The 20,265-nt window shown below is 34.7% G+C and overlaps 1 protein-coding gene across 1 annotated transcript in view; it reads left to right on the top strand.

Annotated features, from left to right (window-relative positions):
- DMD (dystrophin) overlaps positions 1-20,265 on the top strand; it is a 2,251,240-nt gene that overhangs the window by 622,043 nt on the left and 1,608,932 nt on the right. Inside the window, exons 7-9 of the mRNA XM_032756167.2 lie at positions 13,955-14,081; positions 14,861-15,094; positions 16,209-16,337. Of these exons, the coding sequence (XP_032612058.2) occupies positions 13,955-14,081; positions 14,861-15,094; positions 16,209-16,337 (490 nt within the window). The remainder of the gene's footprint in view (positions 1-13,954; positions 14,082-14,860; positions 15,095-16,208; positions 16,338-20,265) is intronic.

The raw sequence follows: 20,265 nt of genomic DNA, 5'->3' as shown, positions 1-20,265 counted from the left end.
TATGTTCAGGGTGAGCACACTGAACATAAATCACATGAATGGGAAGAGAGATTCAGTTTTCTAGATAATTCTAAAATTTGTTTAAATGTAAATGCGTGAGTATAGTTAAATTATTTTTAAATAGGTGGCTTGCTTTAGTAGATTTTATAACATACTTAACATAGTATGACATGATAGAGAAATAGTTTAATGATGTGGAATAGATATTTTGACAACATTCCCTTTTATTTCGGTAAATTTAGTACACAATTATTGTGACATTTCATGTCTCTAGGGACAGAATAGGTTAGCTAATAAAGTCTTCAACTGTGGAAACCCAAGGCACAACAAATACTAAGATAACTTTCAGAGAATGATTTAATGTGAATAAACATTTAAGTACTTTATTAACATGTAGAAGAATATTACAATAATATTAAGGTGATATAAAACCCAGAGATTATAAAATACCGACATATTTACCAACACAAAATTAAGATATTTTCCATGGTGAAAGACCATTAAACAGTAATAAAACCTATGATGGACTCCAGAAATGATACTATTAATATAAAATTAATAACCTCGATATGATAACACTCCTACAATGAATATACAAAATACAGTATCTTAAAAGTGGCTACATATTATGTTCAGGACATTCACTTGGGAAAATTAGAAATAGCCCATCAAAATAAAATTAAGCTTAACTAATAAATGCACAGTACAAATATCTTATTATGAGGGTTCGTGTAAATAGGCCCTGTGTTTCTTTTAGTGGAAACACAACTTGTAATATTTTAATCAGACAATTTAGTATTATCTTTCAAAATAGGGAATTTTACATATATTTGATCCTGAGGTTTCACATTTAAGAATTAGATATATAATAATACTCATACATATCTACGACAAATGTGTAAGGATGTCCATTGCAGTATTTTTTACAGTAGCTCCAGTATTTTTCATGCTATGGACTGTTAGGCAGATATATCTCTACCATTGGACTATAGGCACCATAAAATCAGGGTCTAGGTTTGTCTGTGTTTTTATTTTTGCTCACTATTACAACTGCAGTGTCCAGCATAATCCTCGACTTATGGCAAGTGTCCAATAAATAGTTACAGAATAAATAATTGGATAAATGAATGCATGCATTACTGAAATTAATTTTGAAGTTCACATTGTATGTATACATGTGTATACAAATTTTAAACTCGAAATTTGCTGAAAACGTACTTTTTGCCAGGCATTGCTCTAAATGCCTTACTTGCACTTAACTTCTTTGAAAAGCTTTTGCCTCATTTTTCCAATGAGGGTATGAAGAAATGAAGAAATTAAGTTTCTTATCCAAATGTATAAAACCAGTGAGTGGTAGAGCTAAATTTTGAATCTTTACTAATTGAACACATCTTCTGAAAGTATATAAGAAAGTAGATGCATATATAGTGTATATGTTGAATCTCATTAGACAGGCAGATGAGTATGATAAATGGATAGTCAAAAGAATGGCTGAATGGATAGATGCATGGATGTATTGATGACACAGCATCTGGTGACAAGTATTACTTCTAGCTAACGGGACTGTGGTGCTGTAGAGATATGGGATAGTTTCACTGTTAACTTTATATGCGTGTGTACTATTTTAATTTTCCACTACAATAAGCATTTTTAAAAGTGACATAAAATGTTTAAAAGTGAGAGATTAAATCCAGACTTATAAAATTAAAATATCAAAGACAACTAACGATGAACTCTTGGGGCCAAAACCGTCAATGGGATGTGTTTTCTCTGAGGGAAAGCTTTCCTAATCAAGGGGCATTTTCCCATTAAGATAAGAGTGGAAATGACCCAACTGGTCAATCCAAGATCAGAGCCCATATAGGGGCTGGAGCAATGATAAGGAGTCAGGCTCCATAAGATATAGTAATTGAGATAGTTATACCAAGCCCCTGGGTTTCCAGTCATCAGGAAAGACAGGCCCCTGGTAGTAGAGCTCTACTTGAGGGAGAGGTATTTGAGAGAGGCCGAAATTTCATAGTGAAGAAGAACTGGAAGCTATACCAAGAAACTGGGTTATGTGGTCTGTAGCATATTAGTTTTAACCCTCATCCAGCCACTGAGAAAAGGAAAGAAGAAATTTTAAAATTGCAAATAGATAAAAGGAACATTCAGTAATTAAAATAGTAGTAAGATTCTATGCAAAGCCTTTCCTTTTCTCTATTTAGTCTTTGAAGTTACTAATATCTAGTCAAAGGGAGTTGCTTTCAAACTGTGTAATGTTTGCATGCATATTATAGTTATATATTAATGATCATATTGTTTATAAATGTGTGTGTACCATCCTAGGTTTTTGTTTCTTTTTTTTTTTTTTTTTTTTTTTGAGACGGAGGCTTGCTCTGTCGCCCAGGCTGGAGTGCAGTGGCGCAATCTCCGCTCCCTGCAAGCTCCTCCTTCTGGGCTCACGCCATTCTCCTGCCTCAGCCTCCAGAGTAGCTGGGACTACGGGCGCCCGCCACCACGCCCGGCTAATTTTTTGTATTTTTAGTGGAGATGGGGTTTCACCGTGTTAGCCAGGATGGTCTCCATCTCCTGACCTCGTGATCCACCTCCCTCGGCCTCCCAAAGTGCTGAGATTACAGGCGTGAGCCACCTCGCCCGGCCGGTTTTTGTTTCTTTATTGAATCCCTTTCTCATATATCTGAGCTCAAAAAGCATTTTTTACAGTTACAATTATTTAGTAGAATCCTACCCACCACTGACTCATAGTTTTAGTGAGATGACAAGGAATTCACACGCTTGAATCTTTCAAACCTCCAGGTATGCAGACACTTTGCACAAAATTTTTGGAAGCTATGCTTCCAAAGTTCTAAGGAGTCTGCTTTTCCTATCCTGAGTCTGAGAGCACTTTAGTACATTTTTTTTTTCCTGTAGATATCAGTCAATATTATTTTTGAAAATACATTTTTATAAAGCACGGTGCTATTTTGTAGTGTATATGGCAAAGTTTAGAACAATGAATAAAACATTAGTTTTCCCGTGTCTTGAGTATTAGCTTGAGTATTTTCAATTTGAATTTAAAATGTGCTAACTTTGTCATCATCACTCATAGGTTTCTTGATTAACCTGCTAATGCTCTCTTATTTAGAAATTAATGCTTCTTTCCGTATCACTTAAAAAATAATCTGATAGTTTCTAGAGCATGAGATGTTCTTCAAATCAAGTCTTATTTTTGGGAATGTGATCAATAAGAAAAGCTTTTCCCAATACAGTAGGAAGCTGAGGTGCATTATGCTTAACTTTATCCAAGGTCACAAAATGAATGAACTGGGAGGCAAACCAAGGAGTCTATTTTTTTTTCCACTTTAATCAGACTGTCACTTATTGGTTGTATGACCTTGGTCTGTATTCTTAACTCACAAGAGAGTGGTGAAGTTTAAATGAAAAAAAACATAATAAAAGTTCTTGTATATAATTGATGCTTGATAAAAACTAATTCTATACCAAACTGAATCTCTTTTGCATAATTTTGTAGGGAGAAAAATACAACCTGCTCCTCTTCCTTGCTATGTGCTTTCTGCCCCTTCGAGCAGTGCTCAATTTTCAACATGTGTCTTACTCTACATTCAGGGGGTGTAGACCATGAAAATGAACCTTTATTCCCAAAAGGTTATCTCTTCATTCATTTACTGATTTAACAAATATTGGGAACCTACTTCTTCTCAGTCATTGGTAAAACAATCTAAAGGACGTTCCTGCCCTTGTGGTTTTTATATTCTTATATAAATAATAAATACAATAATGACAGTTTGTGACAAGCAATGTAAAGGAAATCAATGTAAAATAAAGGGAAAGGGGCTGGGCTTCTTAAAATAGGATAGGAAATGCATCTCTGAAGAGGTGCTATATGAGTTAGGACCTAATGGGTGAGAATGAATAAAAAATGCAAAAAGAGAAAGTATTTTAGGTAGAAGAGCAGCAAGTGTGAAGATCAAGAGCTGTAAAATGGCCTTTGGTATTTGAGATGCAAAAACAAAACACGACCAATGTGTGAAAGAGAAAGAGGGATGACATTAGAGTGCTTTTAGCTAAGTGTGAAGGATTGGGTCATGCTGTACTTTACAGGGCATGGAAGGCAGTGTCTTTTAACACATACATCAAATTCTATTCAATATTCAAAAAATATACTTTAGTATATACATTTTAATGAAAATCAATCTCCGCTATGTTTTATGCATTCTTAACATCATTGATTACATTCTCTTTTATAAAAGTTATCCCTTATCATCATCATCATTTGTGTTACATGGTTTTGGATGCTTATTCTTTTTGACTTGTACCTTTCTACGTCAATGCTTCATATTTGATTATCTTCACTTCTGTAATTTCTAAATTGCATTTTTTTCACATTGGAAATTATGTGTCATCCTTGCATATTATTGTATTTGTAGTTGGGAGGTCCTAATTACAATGGTGGAAGCCAGAAACTCCAAACTCAAATGAAATTTCATAAGTACTGTCAAAAGTAAAATGTATCTCTGAAATTTGAAAATGGGTTAAAGTTTGCTATTTCTTTATTGTGTGTGTTTCATCAGCATGCCTCCATTAGTGCTTAGAAGATACACAAATGCATGATGTTTGTCCACTGGTTTCAGTTTTCATTTAGAATACTACTGAAAACTTTGGATTAGTTCAAGAAAACTTCCTTTGCCATCAATTATCTTGTCAATTGTTGAAGTTTATGTGTGACGGTGTTTTGCTCAACACTGAACCCCTTATTCTGATGTTGCATATGACATATGATATTACCATGACACCATCCCACATAAATGTTTTGTGCTGAGCGGGTCACATCAGTGTTGTATGCCATCTGTTTTGTCCAATGGTCCACTGGTTTGTTCCTTAGGAATTAGGAAATGGAGCCATTCTATTTAGAAAAAGTGATTAATTCCCTGGTGAATTGGTGTCATGTCTGACACATGGTAGGCATTCCACAAATACTTAATGAAGGCATGAATGCAAGCAAACCCATAAATTACAATTATGTGCCAATTGGAAGCAAATCATGAAAAATAATAGATCATAGATATTGAGCATTTACTTAGCATTCATTTTCTCTGTTAGCATCATCCCTAATTATTGGTAAGACACTAATATGACTCATTTTATAGATAAAAACTGGGACAAAGGGAAATTAGTGAATTTTACCACAATCCCTTACCTATTAGTGGTAGGGTCATGATTTGATCAAGGTATTTTTGCCTCAACAGGCTAAGCTCTTTTATATGTATTGGGTCCATTTTTACCATATTCGTTTCAAAAAAAAAAAACCTGATCATTTTGTACAGTGTCTGCGTTAAGCTAGTCATCATTGAGTAATTTGCCCCAGGACTGCCCTTATACCATCAGGCATATTTTGAAATCCCAAAATATACCAGAAAGAATAATAACCAATTAAATTTGTGTCACATGAAATAAACATCTTTATTCCGGCTTCATTGTGTATCAAGTATAATTTCTAACACTGTAAACAATTAAGGTTCACAAGTAGACTATTTTATGTTAGCGAGGAAGATAAGGGGTGGAGTTACTTCTGAAACTGACTATACTTTTTCTAGCAGCATAGGAAAGAAAAACTCAATTTGATTAGGTCAAAAGCAAAGCATGAAAACTGCAGGTGGCAATCACGGAAGCAGAGTTAAATGTCACTGAGTCAAAATACTTTCATCTCAAATGCAAACCCTAATAGTTCTTCCCACAACAGGCAGGTCGAGAGAATTGTAAGAAAGTACAAATGTTTTTCTATCTGTAGTCTCCCACGCTGACTGAGTAGCTTCCAGTTGTTAGGTCAAGTTAGTGTCTGTTCTCCTGGTTTTAGAAGTTACATACCAAATATTTGTTCTAAGGGTTTAGATAGTTAAGGATGTATTTTTTAAATAAAATATATTTCAACATATATAAACTTAGGACAATTTTGACGAAAGAGACAATTTTGAAAATTTCCTGCCTTTGGAAATTGAAAATTTAAAGATAGAACTTATCCTGTTGATTAGGGCACACGGCAGAAATTTGATTTTTGAAAAACTTTTAAACTGAAAGACGTCTTATTTAAAACTTCTAAAATCAGGATTGTTTGCGAATTTTCATTTAACTGACTTTTCCCCACCAGCTTCTGTGCATTTGTTCTGAGGCACTCTCAGGATGTTTGGTATTAACCCTGCAGAGCTTCCATTCTGATTTAATTTCCAAAAACTATCCCAGTGAAGAGGGCTTTTACGGAAGGCAATTTAATGAAGCAGGGATACAGTGGCAAGTGGTAAACTGAGAATTTTGAAATTATTTGTTCGTAACTTCCTTTCCCGTTAGAGTCATTTTTTCATGAGAGCGTATCTCTGGGATCATTTATTTACCATTGTATTATTAAAGTCTAAAATATAGCCTGGCACAAAGTAGTAAATCAATAAATGTGGAGTATATTTTTCTGTGTCTCATATTTTCAATATAGATTTTTTTCCCCCTCTGATACGGAGTCTTGCTCTGTTGCCCAGGCTGGAGTGCAGTGGTGCGATCTCTGTTCACCGTCATCTCTGCCTCTCGGGTTCAAGCAATTCTCCTGCCTCAGCCTCCCAAGTAGCTGGGATTACAGGCATGCACCACCATACCCGGCTGAATTTTGTATTTTCAATAGAGATGGAGTTTCACCATCTTGGCCAGGCTGGTCTCTGAACTCCTGACCTCAGGTGATCCGCCCACCTCAGCCTGCCAAAGTGCTGGGATTACAGGCATGAGCCACCCTGCCCAGCCATAGTTTTTTACTGTCACTACTTCCAGCTACTATTATTTACTGGATTGGCTACATGATAAGTTCTATTTGTATTGGTAGGTTTAGGATTTATTGATTAGCAGAAAGTTCAAGTGGTTTTCAGTGTATCAGTCTTCTAAAAGCATCTGATTTTCCTTTTTTGCCTGTTATGCTATATGCAAGCATTATGCATTTTGAGCCACTGTTTTTTTTTAAAATTTTTTTCTTTCTTTTTTTTTTTTTTTTTTTTTTGAGATGGAGTCTTTCTCTCTCACCCAAGGTCGAGTGCAGTGGCCCGATCGCAGCTTGCTGCAAACTCCTCCTCCCCAGTTCAAGCGATTCTCTCACCTCAGCCTCCTGAATAGCTGGGATTACCTGGGATTACAGGCGCCTATCACCATGCCCAGCTAATTTTTACATTTTTTTATTATTATACTATAAGTTTTATGGTACATGTGCACATCGTACAGGTTTGTTACATATGTATACATGTGCCATGTTGGTGTGCTGTACCCATTGACTCATCCTTTAACATTAGGTATATCTCCTAATGCTTTCCCTCCCCCCTCCCCCCACCCCACATCAGGCCCCGGTGTGTGATGCTCCCCTTCCTGTGTCTATGTGTTCTCTTTGTTCATTTCCCACCTATGAGTGAGAACATGTGGTGTTTGGTTTTTTGTCCTTGCGATGGTTTGCTGAGAATGATGGTTTCCAGCTTCATCCGTGTCCCTACAAAGGACATGAACTCATCCTTTTTTATGGCTGCATAGTATTCCATGGTGTATACGTGCCACATTTTCTTAATCCAGTCTATCATTGTTGGACATTTGGGTTGGTTCCAAGTCTTTGCTATTGTGAATAGTGCCGCAATAAACATACGTGTGCATGTGTCTTTATAGCAGTATGATTTACAATCCTTTGGGTATATACCCAGTAATGGGATGGCTAGGTCAAATGGTATTTCTAGTTCTAGATCTCTGAGACATTTATGCAGCCAAAAAACACATGAAAAAATGCTCATTGTCACTGGCCATCATAGAAATGCAAATCAAAACCACAATGAGGTACCATCTCACACCAGTTATAATGGAGATCATTAAAAAGTCAGGAAACAACAGGTGTTGGAGAGGATGTGGAGAAATTTTTATATTTTTAGTCAAGACGGCTTTTCACCTTGTTGGCTAGGCTGGTGTCGAATTCCTGACCTCAGGCAATCCACCTGCCTTGGCCTCCCAAAGTGCTGGGAGTACAGGCATGAGCCAAAGCGCCCAGCCTAAGCCACTGTTTTCTACTTGTAACAAGACGATGGTGATAGTTTTCAGATAGTTACACCATAAGCATGTTGAAAAGCATAATTGAATGTTCAAAAGATAAAATTGTTTTGTGTTTCTCCTGGATAAATATAGGCCATTACTTTTTATCATTATTAATTTTATGATGAAATTCAATCATCTTCATCAATGCAAATTATTTTCATTATGATATTTTACAGTCCTTTAATGAGAAGCGTTGTTACTAAATGATAAAAACAACTGCTTGTATCAGTGAATGAAGTGCTGAAAATGGATTAATTAAGGAGTACTTAATTTAGCTAAGGCAGAACATACCTTGTAGAATGTTAAAAAATTTAACGTGGTAGGAGTTGTGCAAATTTTAATTAAAATGTTGTATATCAATTGTATATAGTGACTTGTAAGTAGAAAATACATGTATGTACAATGCAGCGCTGAATGCAAAATACAAAATATTAAAAATAATATCATGCTTTAATGAATTAGTCCATTGCCATAATATGGTCTACAACCTAGAAACTCCAGCGTTTAGATATCAGATGACATTATAACATAAATCTCTTCGTTTGCAAACTTCAAAAAATAATCCACTTTACTTCCAGCACTTTGTCCTTTAGAATATCACATCAATGAATTAGGTTATTGTTTACAGCCATAGGTTTTGGTTGTGCCTTTCTATTTTCATATTTTGAGCATTCTGACTATGCCTAGTTAATGTCCATGAGTGCCTTCTTTCCAGTTTCTCTATTCCTTTCCTTCTCAGTGAATTTATTTATTTTTGTTTCCTAATACAAACTCTGCAGGGAGGTTTATGCTCATCATGGTTTCTAAATGACATCCTCCCACAGTTTTTGTCGTTTAATAAAACTCTTGAAAGACTGACCAACTGAAGCTTTGTGAGTGCACATTTATACCTGCTATCTTTGAAATCTTGCTTGTTTTCAGTTACACATGCTATGCGTTATAATTCAGTATTTCAATTCCTGCCTGTCCCTTGGCAGAAACTTGGCCTGAAATTTAGGCAGTGGAGCCTCTTTAGATTTCCCAGTGGTGTTTGAAGGTTACACCCGGCGACTGGCTAATCGGACTTCCCTGAGGTTGACTGCCCAAGATTAGTTTTGTTGAAGGCACTGCTTTCATCAAACAATTCACATTGACTTTTTTGGGGTGAGGGTATGTTGAAAGGAAACTTTGTGCAACTTTGCTTTTTTTTTTTTTTATCTTTGCAGATACTTTTATTATAACATAGAATATATTTATTACAAAATTAGTATTTGTCGAATAAAGAGTTTGGAAATTATGGATAGAATAAAATTTTAAAAGGGAAGTATTTTCAATCCCACAAGCACATCCACTTTACTGATACCTTGAAGTATTTTCTCAGGTGTTTTCCTAAGATTGTTCTACATAAATGATAAATCCTGCTCTTTTGATGTTACGTTGTAAGGTATTGACTTTAATATAGTGTCAAACAGCCTTCAAAAGGAACATTTTCACTAGCTTTGTAATATTTTTATATAGTTATATATTCAATTATTCTCTAAGTCTCCACCTATTAAGCTATTTGGATTGGTATGACTTTTTCCTTTTTTGTATGAAAAATACTTCTTTTTGTGTTATAAATACTGTTTAAATTTTATATCACATTTACCTATATCTTTATTTAAATTTCTGGTAATTTCCTTGTGGTAGGACCCTAAAGGAAAATTAATGGGTCCTAGCATATGTTTTTTTGTAAGGTTTTGATAGACAATCCCAAAGTATTTTTCATAAAGTTAGAAACAACTGATACTCTTCAAGCTAAGTAGGTGTTTGGCCAAATCATTGAAGCCTCTGCAGCATAGATTATTAATATTTCGTAATTCTTTGCAAATTTTTTAGGCAAGGGATCGTAGTTAAAACCCCATATCTCTAATTTGCATTTCAGTGGTTCATTTTTATCTATATTTAGTCTTGTTATACATCACTTATTAGAAATATAAATCACTACTACTAAATAGAGATTATGTTTGGTAATTGAACCACATTAATTACAAGGTGTAACTATCTGAATAATGACTTTCAGATACTTGATCTTCAAATATACTGAGATAGAATCTGACAGAATGAGGTTAAGGTACCGTGGCAGTGTAGTGCAGTGACTGGGTTCTAATCTAATTTTGACTAGCTTATGTAGTAGAATCTTGGTGTAAAATTACGTTCATATAATTGTAAGTTCTTACTTTGGGGATTCAGCCACTGCTCTCATTTTATACAATCTTAATGTCGTGTAATAAAAAGTATGAATTACATCCCATCATTTTCATACTCCTCGAATACTTTATAGTACTCATTATCATACCATTGCCTTTAGTCACTGTCTTACATAATTCTCACTAATTTCTATGACTTTAACTATTCTCTGTATTCAGTTTCTTAACAAATCCTTCGGTGATTGCAGAGTGCCAGGAATTGGCCTTAGTGCAGTCATCATAAATGAGGATTACCCCCAAGTCATAAAATTTATTTTGATTTCCCATAAAAAGTCATGTTTATAATTATGGGGTGGCTCATCTGCTAAATACTCATAATCTAACATAGTCTAAGCATGTTCTATAGCACATAGCAATCACTTAGCAAATATGGAATAAGAGATAAATGCTCTTTCCTTTTAAGTAAATTCTTCTGGCTTCCTGTTAATGGTATACAAATGGTCCCCTATAACTAGGTTTGTTTTTGTGTTAATGATAGAAACAGCAAAAATACGACAAAAATGCAACATAACAACAGTATTAAGGTTTAACAAACTTTACAGTTTTTCTAAACATTGTATTTGAGCTTCATAACATCTTACTTATATAAGAGGGAATGCTGCTGGTTAACCACAGTCTCTGAAAGGAGCGTATTCTTTGGTTCTGGGGGGAATCAGAGGTCCAGCAATCTAAGAACATTTCAAATTGGGAATAGGATGATGATAGCTTTAGAAGCATGGTAACTCAGGTGAGACCATTGTTAATTGGTTTGAATTGAGAATTATCTTCATTGACGTGAATCCACTCTGGCAAACTTTCAGAAGGGAGTGTTTGCTGCTGGTTGGCTGGGGGAAGCATGATAACAATCCCGAAGGAACTAATTGTTAAATGAATAAATAGGGTAGATTGAAACTTTTGTTGGTGTCTACTTGTTACCATGGCTGGAGAACAATCGGTTTTCTGTTTCGTCCTCTTCCTTCTTTGTTTTATTCTCAGTTTATTAATCTTTATATCCTCAGGCTGTAGCACTTTGTATATAGGCATTTCCAAAGTTTGTGGAGTAAATGATTTGAAAATTGAATGGAGCTGTGTTTGATCTAGCTTAGAATTTTTGTCATACATTGACTGGTTTTCATTTCCCCCGTACACAGTTCTACCTTAGATCTTGAACACTTTTTATCTGGATTATGGTCCTAGCTTCCTATTTCTCCCAATTTTTCCTCCAGCAATCCATTCTCTACTTAAAGAATTTACTTTAATAAAATTTTGATGGTGTCACTCTCTTGTTGAAAAGTATTTACTCTCTAATCTATTGAATGAAGGCCAGATTTTCTAGTTTGCTATTGATGATCCCTCAGTTTTCTACGTACAATCTACGAGTTTCATCTTAGTTTTCACTACTCTACTCTCTCTAAGACGCACAAAGCCACTGTTCCCAAGACATGGCTAATGTGTCCCTACCTCTGCATCTTTATTCGAGATATTCCCACTGCCCCGAATACTCTTCCCCATTCCCTCATTTCCGGTTATTGAAATCCTATGCATAATTCATTCAGTTTTCTATTAAAAGAGAATTGCCTTATCCTCCAATATTATATGATTTTTAAAATCTGAACATGTTAAGGAACTGGTTGTCCCAATTAGAGGAATACATTTTAAATTCTGTTCAGCAATGCAATTACTTTGTACTTTTATTATTTAGTTATTTTCTTATTCCAAATTAGAAGCAGAATTCATGAATTTTCTATCTTTTAAATCTCCTAGATAATCCATTAAAATACTTAGAATATGATAGATTTCTTGAAAATGTATGTTGAGGAAATTCAAAATATTTTAGAAGACCTAAATTCATTTCTTAAAAAATTACTTATTTCTACCTACTGGCGGTTTTGAATTCCGCATAATCTCAGAAGTGGGATAGTAATAGTTTGGGGCAAAATGTGAATAGTTTAGTTAAATAAGTGCATATTTATTGTAATGACTGACATTTATGAATAGTTGCATTCAGTCCACCTGTTTTATGTAAATAAAATTGATTACAATGTTTGATATTTTTTGGGGGGCAATAAAAATGCTTGGCCAATTTTTCACCATTTTTTACTTTTTATAATGGCATATATTTGAGGCCAAACATACATGCATGTGTCTATGTGTAACACAGCAGTGAAGAGGCACAGGCTCAACCCTTTTTGTATTCTCACATCATGGTTTTATTTAATATACTAAAAATGAAAGAGCTCTAAGTTATGCTAATCACAAGTACAGCTGACTAGTTTCTAGTGAGAAGGAAGAAAGTTTTCTAGAATTTCAAGATACAGTGACGTATAGCATCTACCATATAAGAAACAATTGGTCAAATATTTTTAAAAACAATTATCAAATGAATTGGAGATTTCTAGGCTTCAGAATTCCAAAGCTAAGTTAGTAAGATTATTAAGGAAGGCGGTGTTTACGCACAAAATATTATTTAGTCGTTCTTTAAAAAGTGCTTGCAAAAATTACTTTGAACATCTGTTGGTTAATAAGTTGAGCATATGTGTTGTATAACTTTGTACCTCTCAGCCTTGTGCATTGAAATGTCTCACAAGTATCATTTGAGTAAATAAATAAAACAATAAAACGGGAGATGATGTATAAGTCTGCTTATAAGTAATGTTTTTGGCCTTTATTCAAAATGTAGCAGGCAAGCGGTTTCAGCATCACTTGGGAGACTATTGCAAATGCAGAGCTCCAGGCTCTACCCCTGACCTATTGAATCAGATTCTGTAGTTTTAAAAGATCCCCAGGTGATTTAAATGTATATTAAAAATTGAGAAGCACTGTATTGTTCTATGGATAGAAGTAGACCAAGGAACACTAATTTTTCCCTCTCTTGTAACTCTTTTTAAAAATACTTTAAAAATAGTTCTGATTAATCATGGTTCTGATCCTTGCAAAAGAATTGATGAAGTCACTTGTTCAACTTCCTTTTGTGCTAATGGACTTGAAACTTTACTCTTGGCTTTTTCACTTATAATCAGAACACCTGATCAGAATACACATATTCAATACAGATATCTTAATAGTAGTTAAGGTAAGATAAATTGTATGGCAAGGAAAATGCATTGCCGCAAAGCCTTGACCTCCTGCCAGGATTTATGTTTATCTTTTATCTTTGATTTTTATATTCATTAATGATTAAAAAACTAAAATTGCATACACTCATCATGTAAAACATGTTTTGAAATATGTATACATTCTGGAATGGCTAAATTGAACTAATACATGTAATTAATACATTAATTACATGAAGTAATACATTACTTCATATGCTTATCATGTTTCATGGTGAGTATACTTAATATCTACTCTCGCAGCAATTTTTAGGAATACAATACATTGTTATAAACTAGGTTGTACAATAGATCTCTTGAACTGATTTTTCCTGTGTAACTGAAATTTTGTGCCCTTTGACCAATATCTTCCCAACCCCTGCTCCACCGCCCCTGGTAAACACCATTCTGCTCTCTACTTCTATGAATTCAACTTTTTAGATTTCATGTGTAAGTGAGATCATGTGGTACTTGTCTTTCTGTGCCTGGCTTATTTCACTTAATATCCTTCAGATTTACACATGTTGTCTCAATGACAAAATGTCCTTCTTTTTAAAGGATGAAAAACGATGACAATGAAATGCCAACATTTCATAGTCAGAGCTTATGTGTTAACATTTCTAGTGTTAATGACACACTTCACATAAAGCATTACTCTACATCTTGGTTCACTGGAATGAGTGCAGTAAGTGAATTGTAATGCCAAGTAGCAAATGGATCTTTTGAAGGAGCTGCCACTGTATATGTGTTATGACAAAGTATTATTGACCTTGAATGCTCTTGAATGCTGGGTTTCATTCACTTTCTGGATGTGGCAAAGGACATGAAGTCAGATCAACTTAATGTGCAGGACTTTTACATTTGTCTCTAATGTCTGAGAAGGAAAGTGATATTCTACTTTATCAGATGCACCACAATGTAAACAAATATTTTTAATATACAAGGAATAGTAAAAATCATTATATGGTATTTTTCTGTTTTATTAATTAATATTGTGCATATATGACTCATTTCAGCAGAGACATATTTAGCTGTCTGCATACTTTAATATCAGCAACATTCAATTAAAAGTTATAAAGTTTCTTTACTGAGAACCAAAGCATTAAACCATTTTGTGTAATTGTTTAATTACCAGTGCACCATTTGAATTCACATGTTAATATAACTTTCCATGGGAAGGAAAATGTAATCTTTTATTTTTGTTTCTTATCTAATGAAAGCTACTCTGTTAGATGGGCTAGTTTGGCAATTTGACTTAGGAAAAAGTAATACGGAATGAAGTTTTTATATGAACAAGGAAAATAAATTAACGTTACTGCTCATCTCATTGGTCTGCCAAATTGGAAAGACATTTTAGGCCTCATTATCATGTTCTAATTAGTCTCTGGAGGACATTCATGTAAAATTCATTTTTCATTAATCTATCATCTTCCTGTAACATTGATTTGTTCATTATCCTTTTAGAGTCTCAAATATAGAAACCAAAAATTGATGTGTAGTGTTAATGTGCTTACAGATGTTGCTACCACCTATCCAGATAAGAAGTCCATCTTAATGTACATCACATCACTCTTCCAAGTTTTGCCTCAACAAGTGAGCATCGAGGCCATCCAGGAAGTGGAAATGTTGCCAAGGCCACCTAAAGTGACTAAAGAAGAACATTTTCAATTACATCATCAAATGCACTATTCTCAACAGGTAAAGTGTCTAAAGGACAGCTGATATTCAAGATGTTTTCTATTTTATATGCATTTTTAGGTATTACGTGCACATATATATAACATATATGTATATCCACGTGTATATATACAAAGCCTAATGTATGTATATGTACAAAAACAGAGACAGAGACTATGTAAACCTTTTCAGTTTTGCTTCATTGACTACAATATTGTTTTCAAAACATTTCAAACATACTATTGATATGTACCATATCATAGGAATATAGAACATAATATATTAAATTTCCATTGTGTAACACACAATGAAATGAAACGCAAACTTATGTACATATTAAACTCTAAAATTTTTATCAACTAGAACAAAGAGCTAGAGAAAGATTAAAGGCAAATACTGTTTTTAATCATTAAAAAATACTTTATGACAATATGATGTACAAAATCAGATTTTGATTATTCAGGATAACAATTTTGAAAATAGAAAAGTTGTTTAAAATATTTCTAATAAGCATTAAAGAAAAACATGAAATTCTTCATTGTATAATTGTATAGAATTCAGTGGGGTTCTTCCATGACGTTGGCTTGTTCTTTCTCTCAACATTGGGTAGTTTGGATGTTTTCCTATGCTTTCTCAGGCACAAACAATAGTGAAGAAACCTTTAGCAACATTTCTGCTGAATGTGGAGAAAGCTCTTAGGCCAAACTCTCTCACTTTACTGAGCTAGCTCTATATTCGCTTATGAAATCTTTAGTCCTTTCCAGGGTATCAGCCTGATGAATTCTGGTTTTACTTACTTTGGATTTAGAGAAAATTGCTTACGGATGCCTGTTTTTGCCAGATTGAAGAGTACCATCCCATTTAAATGTTGGAGTTATGTTACTGTGGAATCCTCATGGTTAAATAGCATGCTCATATCTTCCCAGATCATTTACTCTTCAACATGACGTTAAGTGCCATAATTCTGGGAATATACCAATTTCTAATATCATTTATATATGTTTAGTATTAAACATTGAATCTCACCATTTCCATTTAATGTTCTGTTTTCTGCCATGTTGGAAAGTAGTCCTTTCGGGTTACTTATGGTTTTTCCTCCTCCTCTCTATCCACTCCCCCAAACCCTTCTCTGCAGATCACAGTCAGTCTAGCACAGGGCTATGAGAGAACTTCTTCCCCTAAGCCTCGATTCAAGAGCTATGCCTACACACAGGCTGCTTATGTCACCACCTCTGACCCTACACGGAGCCCATTTCCTTCACAGGTCTGTCAACATTTACTCTCTGTTGTACAAACCAGAGAACTGCTTCCAAGATAATCTAACAGTGCTTTTACTTGCTTGAATTTTTCAGTGCCTTTTATCTCCTCGTGAAGAGCTTTTCTATTTTTCCCAGTTTTATTGATTCCCTCATAGGATTCTGCTTTGTTATCGAGCCTTCTCTAGGTTTACTATACGATGATTCTTCGTAAATTTGAATTCCCGTAATGATTTCTACTTTCATTATGTAATAACCTCTAAGGTTCTCTTTGACAAAGGCTACTAGTGGTTATAAAAAACATGAGGCTCATGAAAAGGTTTATATATGTAACTTCAAAAAGTGTGGGTAAATTTGTGAACATTGCTAATTACACTATTCGGGGAGATTCCTCTAGATATACATAAAGGAAATACATATACTCTAAGTGAATTATTTTATATATTCATTCTAAAATATATATTCTATGTAAGAAAAATATAACTGCAAACTTCTTCATTTGCTATCCTTTAATTTTGCTAATTTAAACTTGTGAATAGCAGGCTCTGTAGTATTTATAAGAAAAAGTCACACTCAAACCAGGTCATATTCTAGGCAATGTTTAGTACTTTCTATATGAAGCAGCCTCTCAGTGGAGTTTTCCACTCTTGCAATATTGTATGGAACCCAACATACAAGAAATAGCCTTGTAAATGTTACAGCGTGGGAATGAAATGTGCTAGGATTGCTCGATTTGCAAGAATTACTTTTTAACCAAAATGATTTATTTTGCTCCGTGGAGCCAATTTGAAACGTGCTAGAGGATGTCATTTTTATCAAAACTACACTATGAATGGGAGTTTAAAAATGGTAGACCTGGTCCTATTGGCTGAAAAATGTGTACATTTTTGGAGACTCAATTTTTTTCTTAAGATAGTGGTGTGTATTTAATTAGTAATTTATTTGGCAGTTAAATGATGCATTCGCTGAAAATTCTAAACTTTGAAATAGTTATGACCTCCATCCGTGGCTAGTTTACTTGCAAAGCTGTCTTCTCACTCCCTCTCATTCTGGACCTCTTGAATCTCCATCCACTCTCTAGACTCAATTTATCACCATTCCCCACGTTGAAATCACCAAGACTTAAGGAATAAGTGCTACCTCCTAAAATTAAGGAGCATACACCAAGCAAAGATATAGAGTTTTATTCCCTCCTCTCATTATCACTTTATTGAGCTGCCTTTTCTAGGTTTTCTCCAATGCCTGTTCTGGTAGCACATTTTCACCTCATCACCACCTTCATTAAGGCATCGCTCAGGTATGACTCCTTAATGAAGTAATTACAAATGGACTTACATCTTGCTAGACTCTGCTCACTCTACCTTTGTGTAAATATTACCAAGTACATAATATGTCATAAATCACAGATAATTCAACAAATTCACTTCTGTTTTATTTAAAATAAGCCTTTCAAATAAATGTAATTTTTATCCCTTAGAAACGACGCAGCACAAATCACAAGAGATGGGGAATGATACATTCTGACTGTTACTAAAAGCATATAAGAAGATGATGTTACATGTAGTTAGGTTTGATAAGTATATGCCTTAATTATTCACATTAAGAACATTTATTTCAAAAGTGTCAAAAGAACTGAGCTTACACTCCCCCTATAGGCTGTACCTGCTCGACTTCAAACGAACTCAAGACCGGCTGGATCTGATTCCATCAGAAAGTTTTATTAAAGTGTTTACTTGATGGTCTACAGAGAAAAATGAAATTCTCTATAAGAGCAGAGAGCCATGTGGGTGACTGTCCCCTATGGAAAACACATGCATGGCCCCACTCCCCAAACACATCACTCTGCTTTAACTGTTCATTTATTTATTCAACAAATAAGTATTCTTAGTCACAGAGACAAATGGCTTTTATTCAGCTCTCCTAACTTTCTACCACTGATGAAACATTTTTCTCAGCCTCTACACTCAGCGGGTTCTTCCTCTCTGACTATTCCGTGTCTTTCATTATCTGGCTCTTTCTGCTCTTCCAACTTCTTTAGCTTATGAATCTCATGGGAGATGTCTTGGACTTCTTACCTCGGTACTTGTTCTTTTATCAATATAATTTAATAATAATTTAATAACCTGGCTTCAATCTGTATTCAGCCTGTATGCAAATGATCATTGTATCTCTGTCTTCACCACTTCCAATCTTTCTTGAGTTATTGCCACATTTCCAATTCATTTTCAATTCTGTGGTATGTATCTATACCTTGATATCCACTAATATCTCAAACCTAGTATGTCTCCAAGTGAAATTTATTACAAAGCTTCTTTTCCATTTTTTGTGTTATTCACAACCCTAATAATACAATTTTTTTCACTTAATTTTGCCCATATAACAAGGCTACTCTCCTAAACTGCCTCGAAAAGGTTCATGATATATTAATATTTTATATTTTTATGCTCATTACACATGTATTTCATGTTTCTTCAACCAAATGAAGTCACTCTTTCTCCCACACAGTTGCCCAGAAATTTTCCATATTAGCTTTTAGGCTTCCCTTAGCTCAGAGTGCTTTTGTCTCTGTTTTAAATTGGCCAACTTAATTTGTATTTCTAGGCCTAATTAGTAAGTGGCAGAACCTGAATTCAAATTTACATTTATCCAACTCGATGCCCATGCTCATTATACTAGGGTGACACTGCACTTTCTCTATTGTGATTCTTATATATTGGGTTACTCACAAATACAGCAGTATTCATGTATTTGATTATTTAGCACTTGTTTTTGAATCAGCTATTATGTGCCAGGTACTGTTATTGAACCAAGTGACACATAAACATACAAAACAATCTGTGTCTGAAATTATTCTAATTTTATTATTCTCCTGCTCTCTTCCCTCTTACCATATGTTTTTAACTCATTTAATAAATGTAAGGCCAGGCGTGGTGGCTCATGCTTGTACTCCCAGTACTTTGGGAGGCCGAGGTTGGGGGATCACCTGAGGTCAGAGTTTGAGACCAACCGAACCAACGTGGTAAAACCCTGTCTCTACTAAAAATACAAAATTAGCTGGGCGTGGTGGCACACACCTGTAATCCCAGCAACTCGGGAGGCTGATGCAGGAGAATCACTTGAACCCAGGAGGTCGAGGTTGCAATGAGTTGAAATCGTGCCATTGCACTACAGCATGGGCAACAAGAGTGAAACTCTGTCTCAAAAATAAATAAAAAATAAAAATAAATGGTATGATATGAGCATTTTAATTTTATCTGTGAGCTTTTCTATTTCATGATTCTCTAGCATAGCATATATGGTAGCAGAACTGGAGGCCACTATTTCATCAAAGTCATTTCCCTCCTGATGCAGTAGATGTGACTTATGAAATAATTAGAGAAACCAAGGATTACTGTGAGGTTTCTTACTTAAGCAACTGGCCAAATAGGGTTGCCACTAACCAAGATGGTGAGACTGTAGAAGGAACAGTTTTGGGAGTGAACATTAGGATTTCAGTATTAAACATATTAATCTTGAGGTTCCTATGAGGCTATGAATGCATGTAAAGAAGGGTAGTTCTAAGATCAGAGTTGAGGATAATAATTTAGAAGTCAACACATAGATAGTATTTAAATCCATTGGCCAGGATAAGATTACCAAGGAAAAATGTGTAGACAGATAGATAAGAGATCTCTAGATGTATATATGATGAGGCATCAGGAAAGGGGCTGCAAAAGGTGGCTAGAAAGGGTAGAGAAAAAGGAGAAGATAGATGTGGTATTCTGGAATCAAGAAGAAAGTGTTTTCAGGGAAAGGAAGATATCTAGCTACATTAAATATTGCTGTTTAGTTCAAATAACATGATGATTGAAAATTATTCAGTGAATTTAGGAAAACATCAGTAGGGTAAGATGTCTGGGAAATCCTAATACATAGCAGTTACTACAATGGAATTAC

The sequence above is a fragment of the Hylobates moloch genome, unplaced genomic scaffold, assembly GCF_009828535.3.
Source record: "Hylobates moloch isolate HMO894 unplaced genomic scaffold, HMol_V3 SCAFFOLD_7, whole genome shotgun sequence".
Classification (NCBI taxonomy): Eukaryota; Metazoa; Chordata; class Mammalia; order Primates; family Hylobatidae; genus Hylobates; species Hylobates moloch.
Note: the sequence above shows the minus strand (reverse complement) of the source record. Positions and strands in the feature narration are given on the sequence as shown.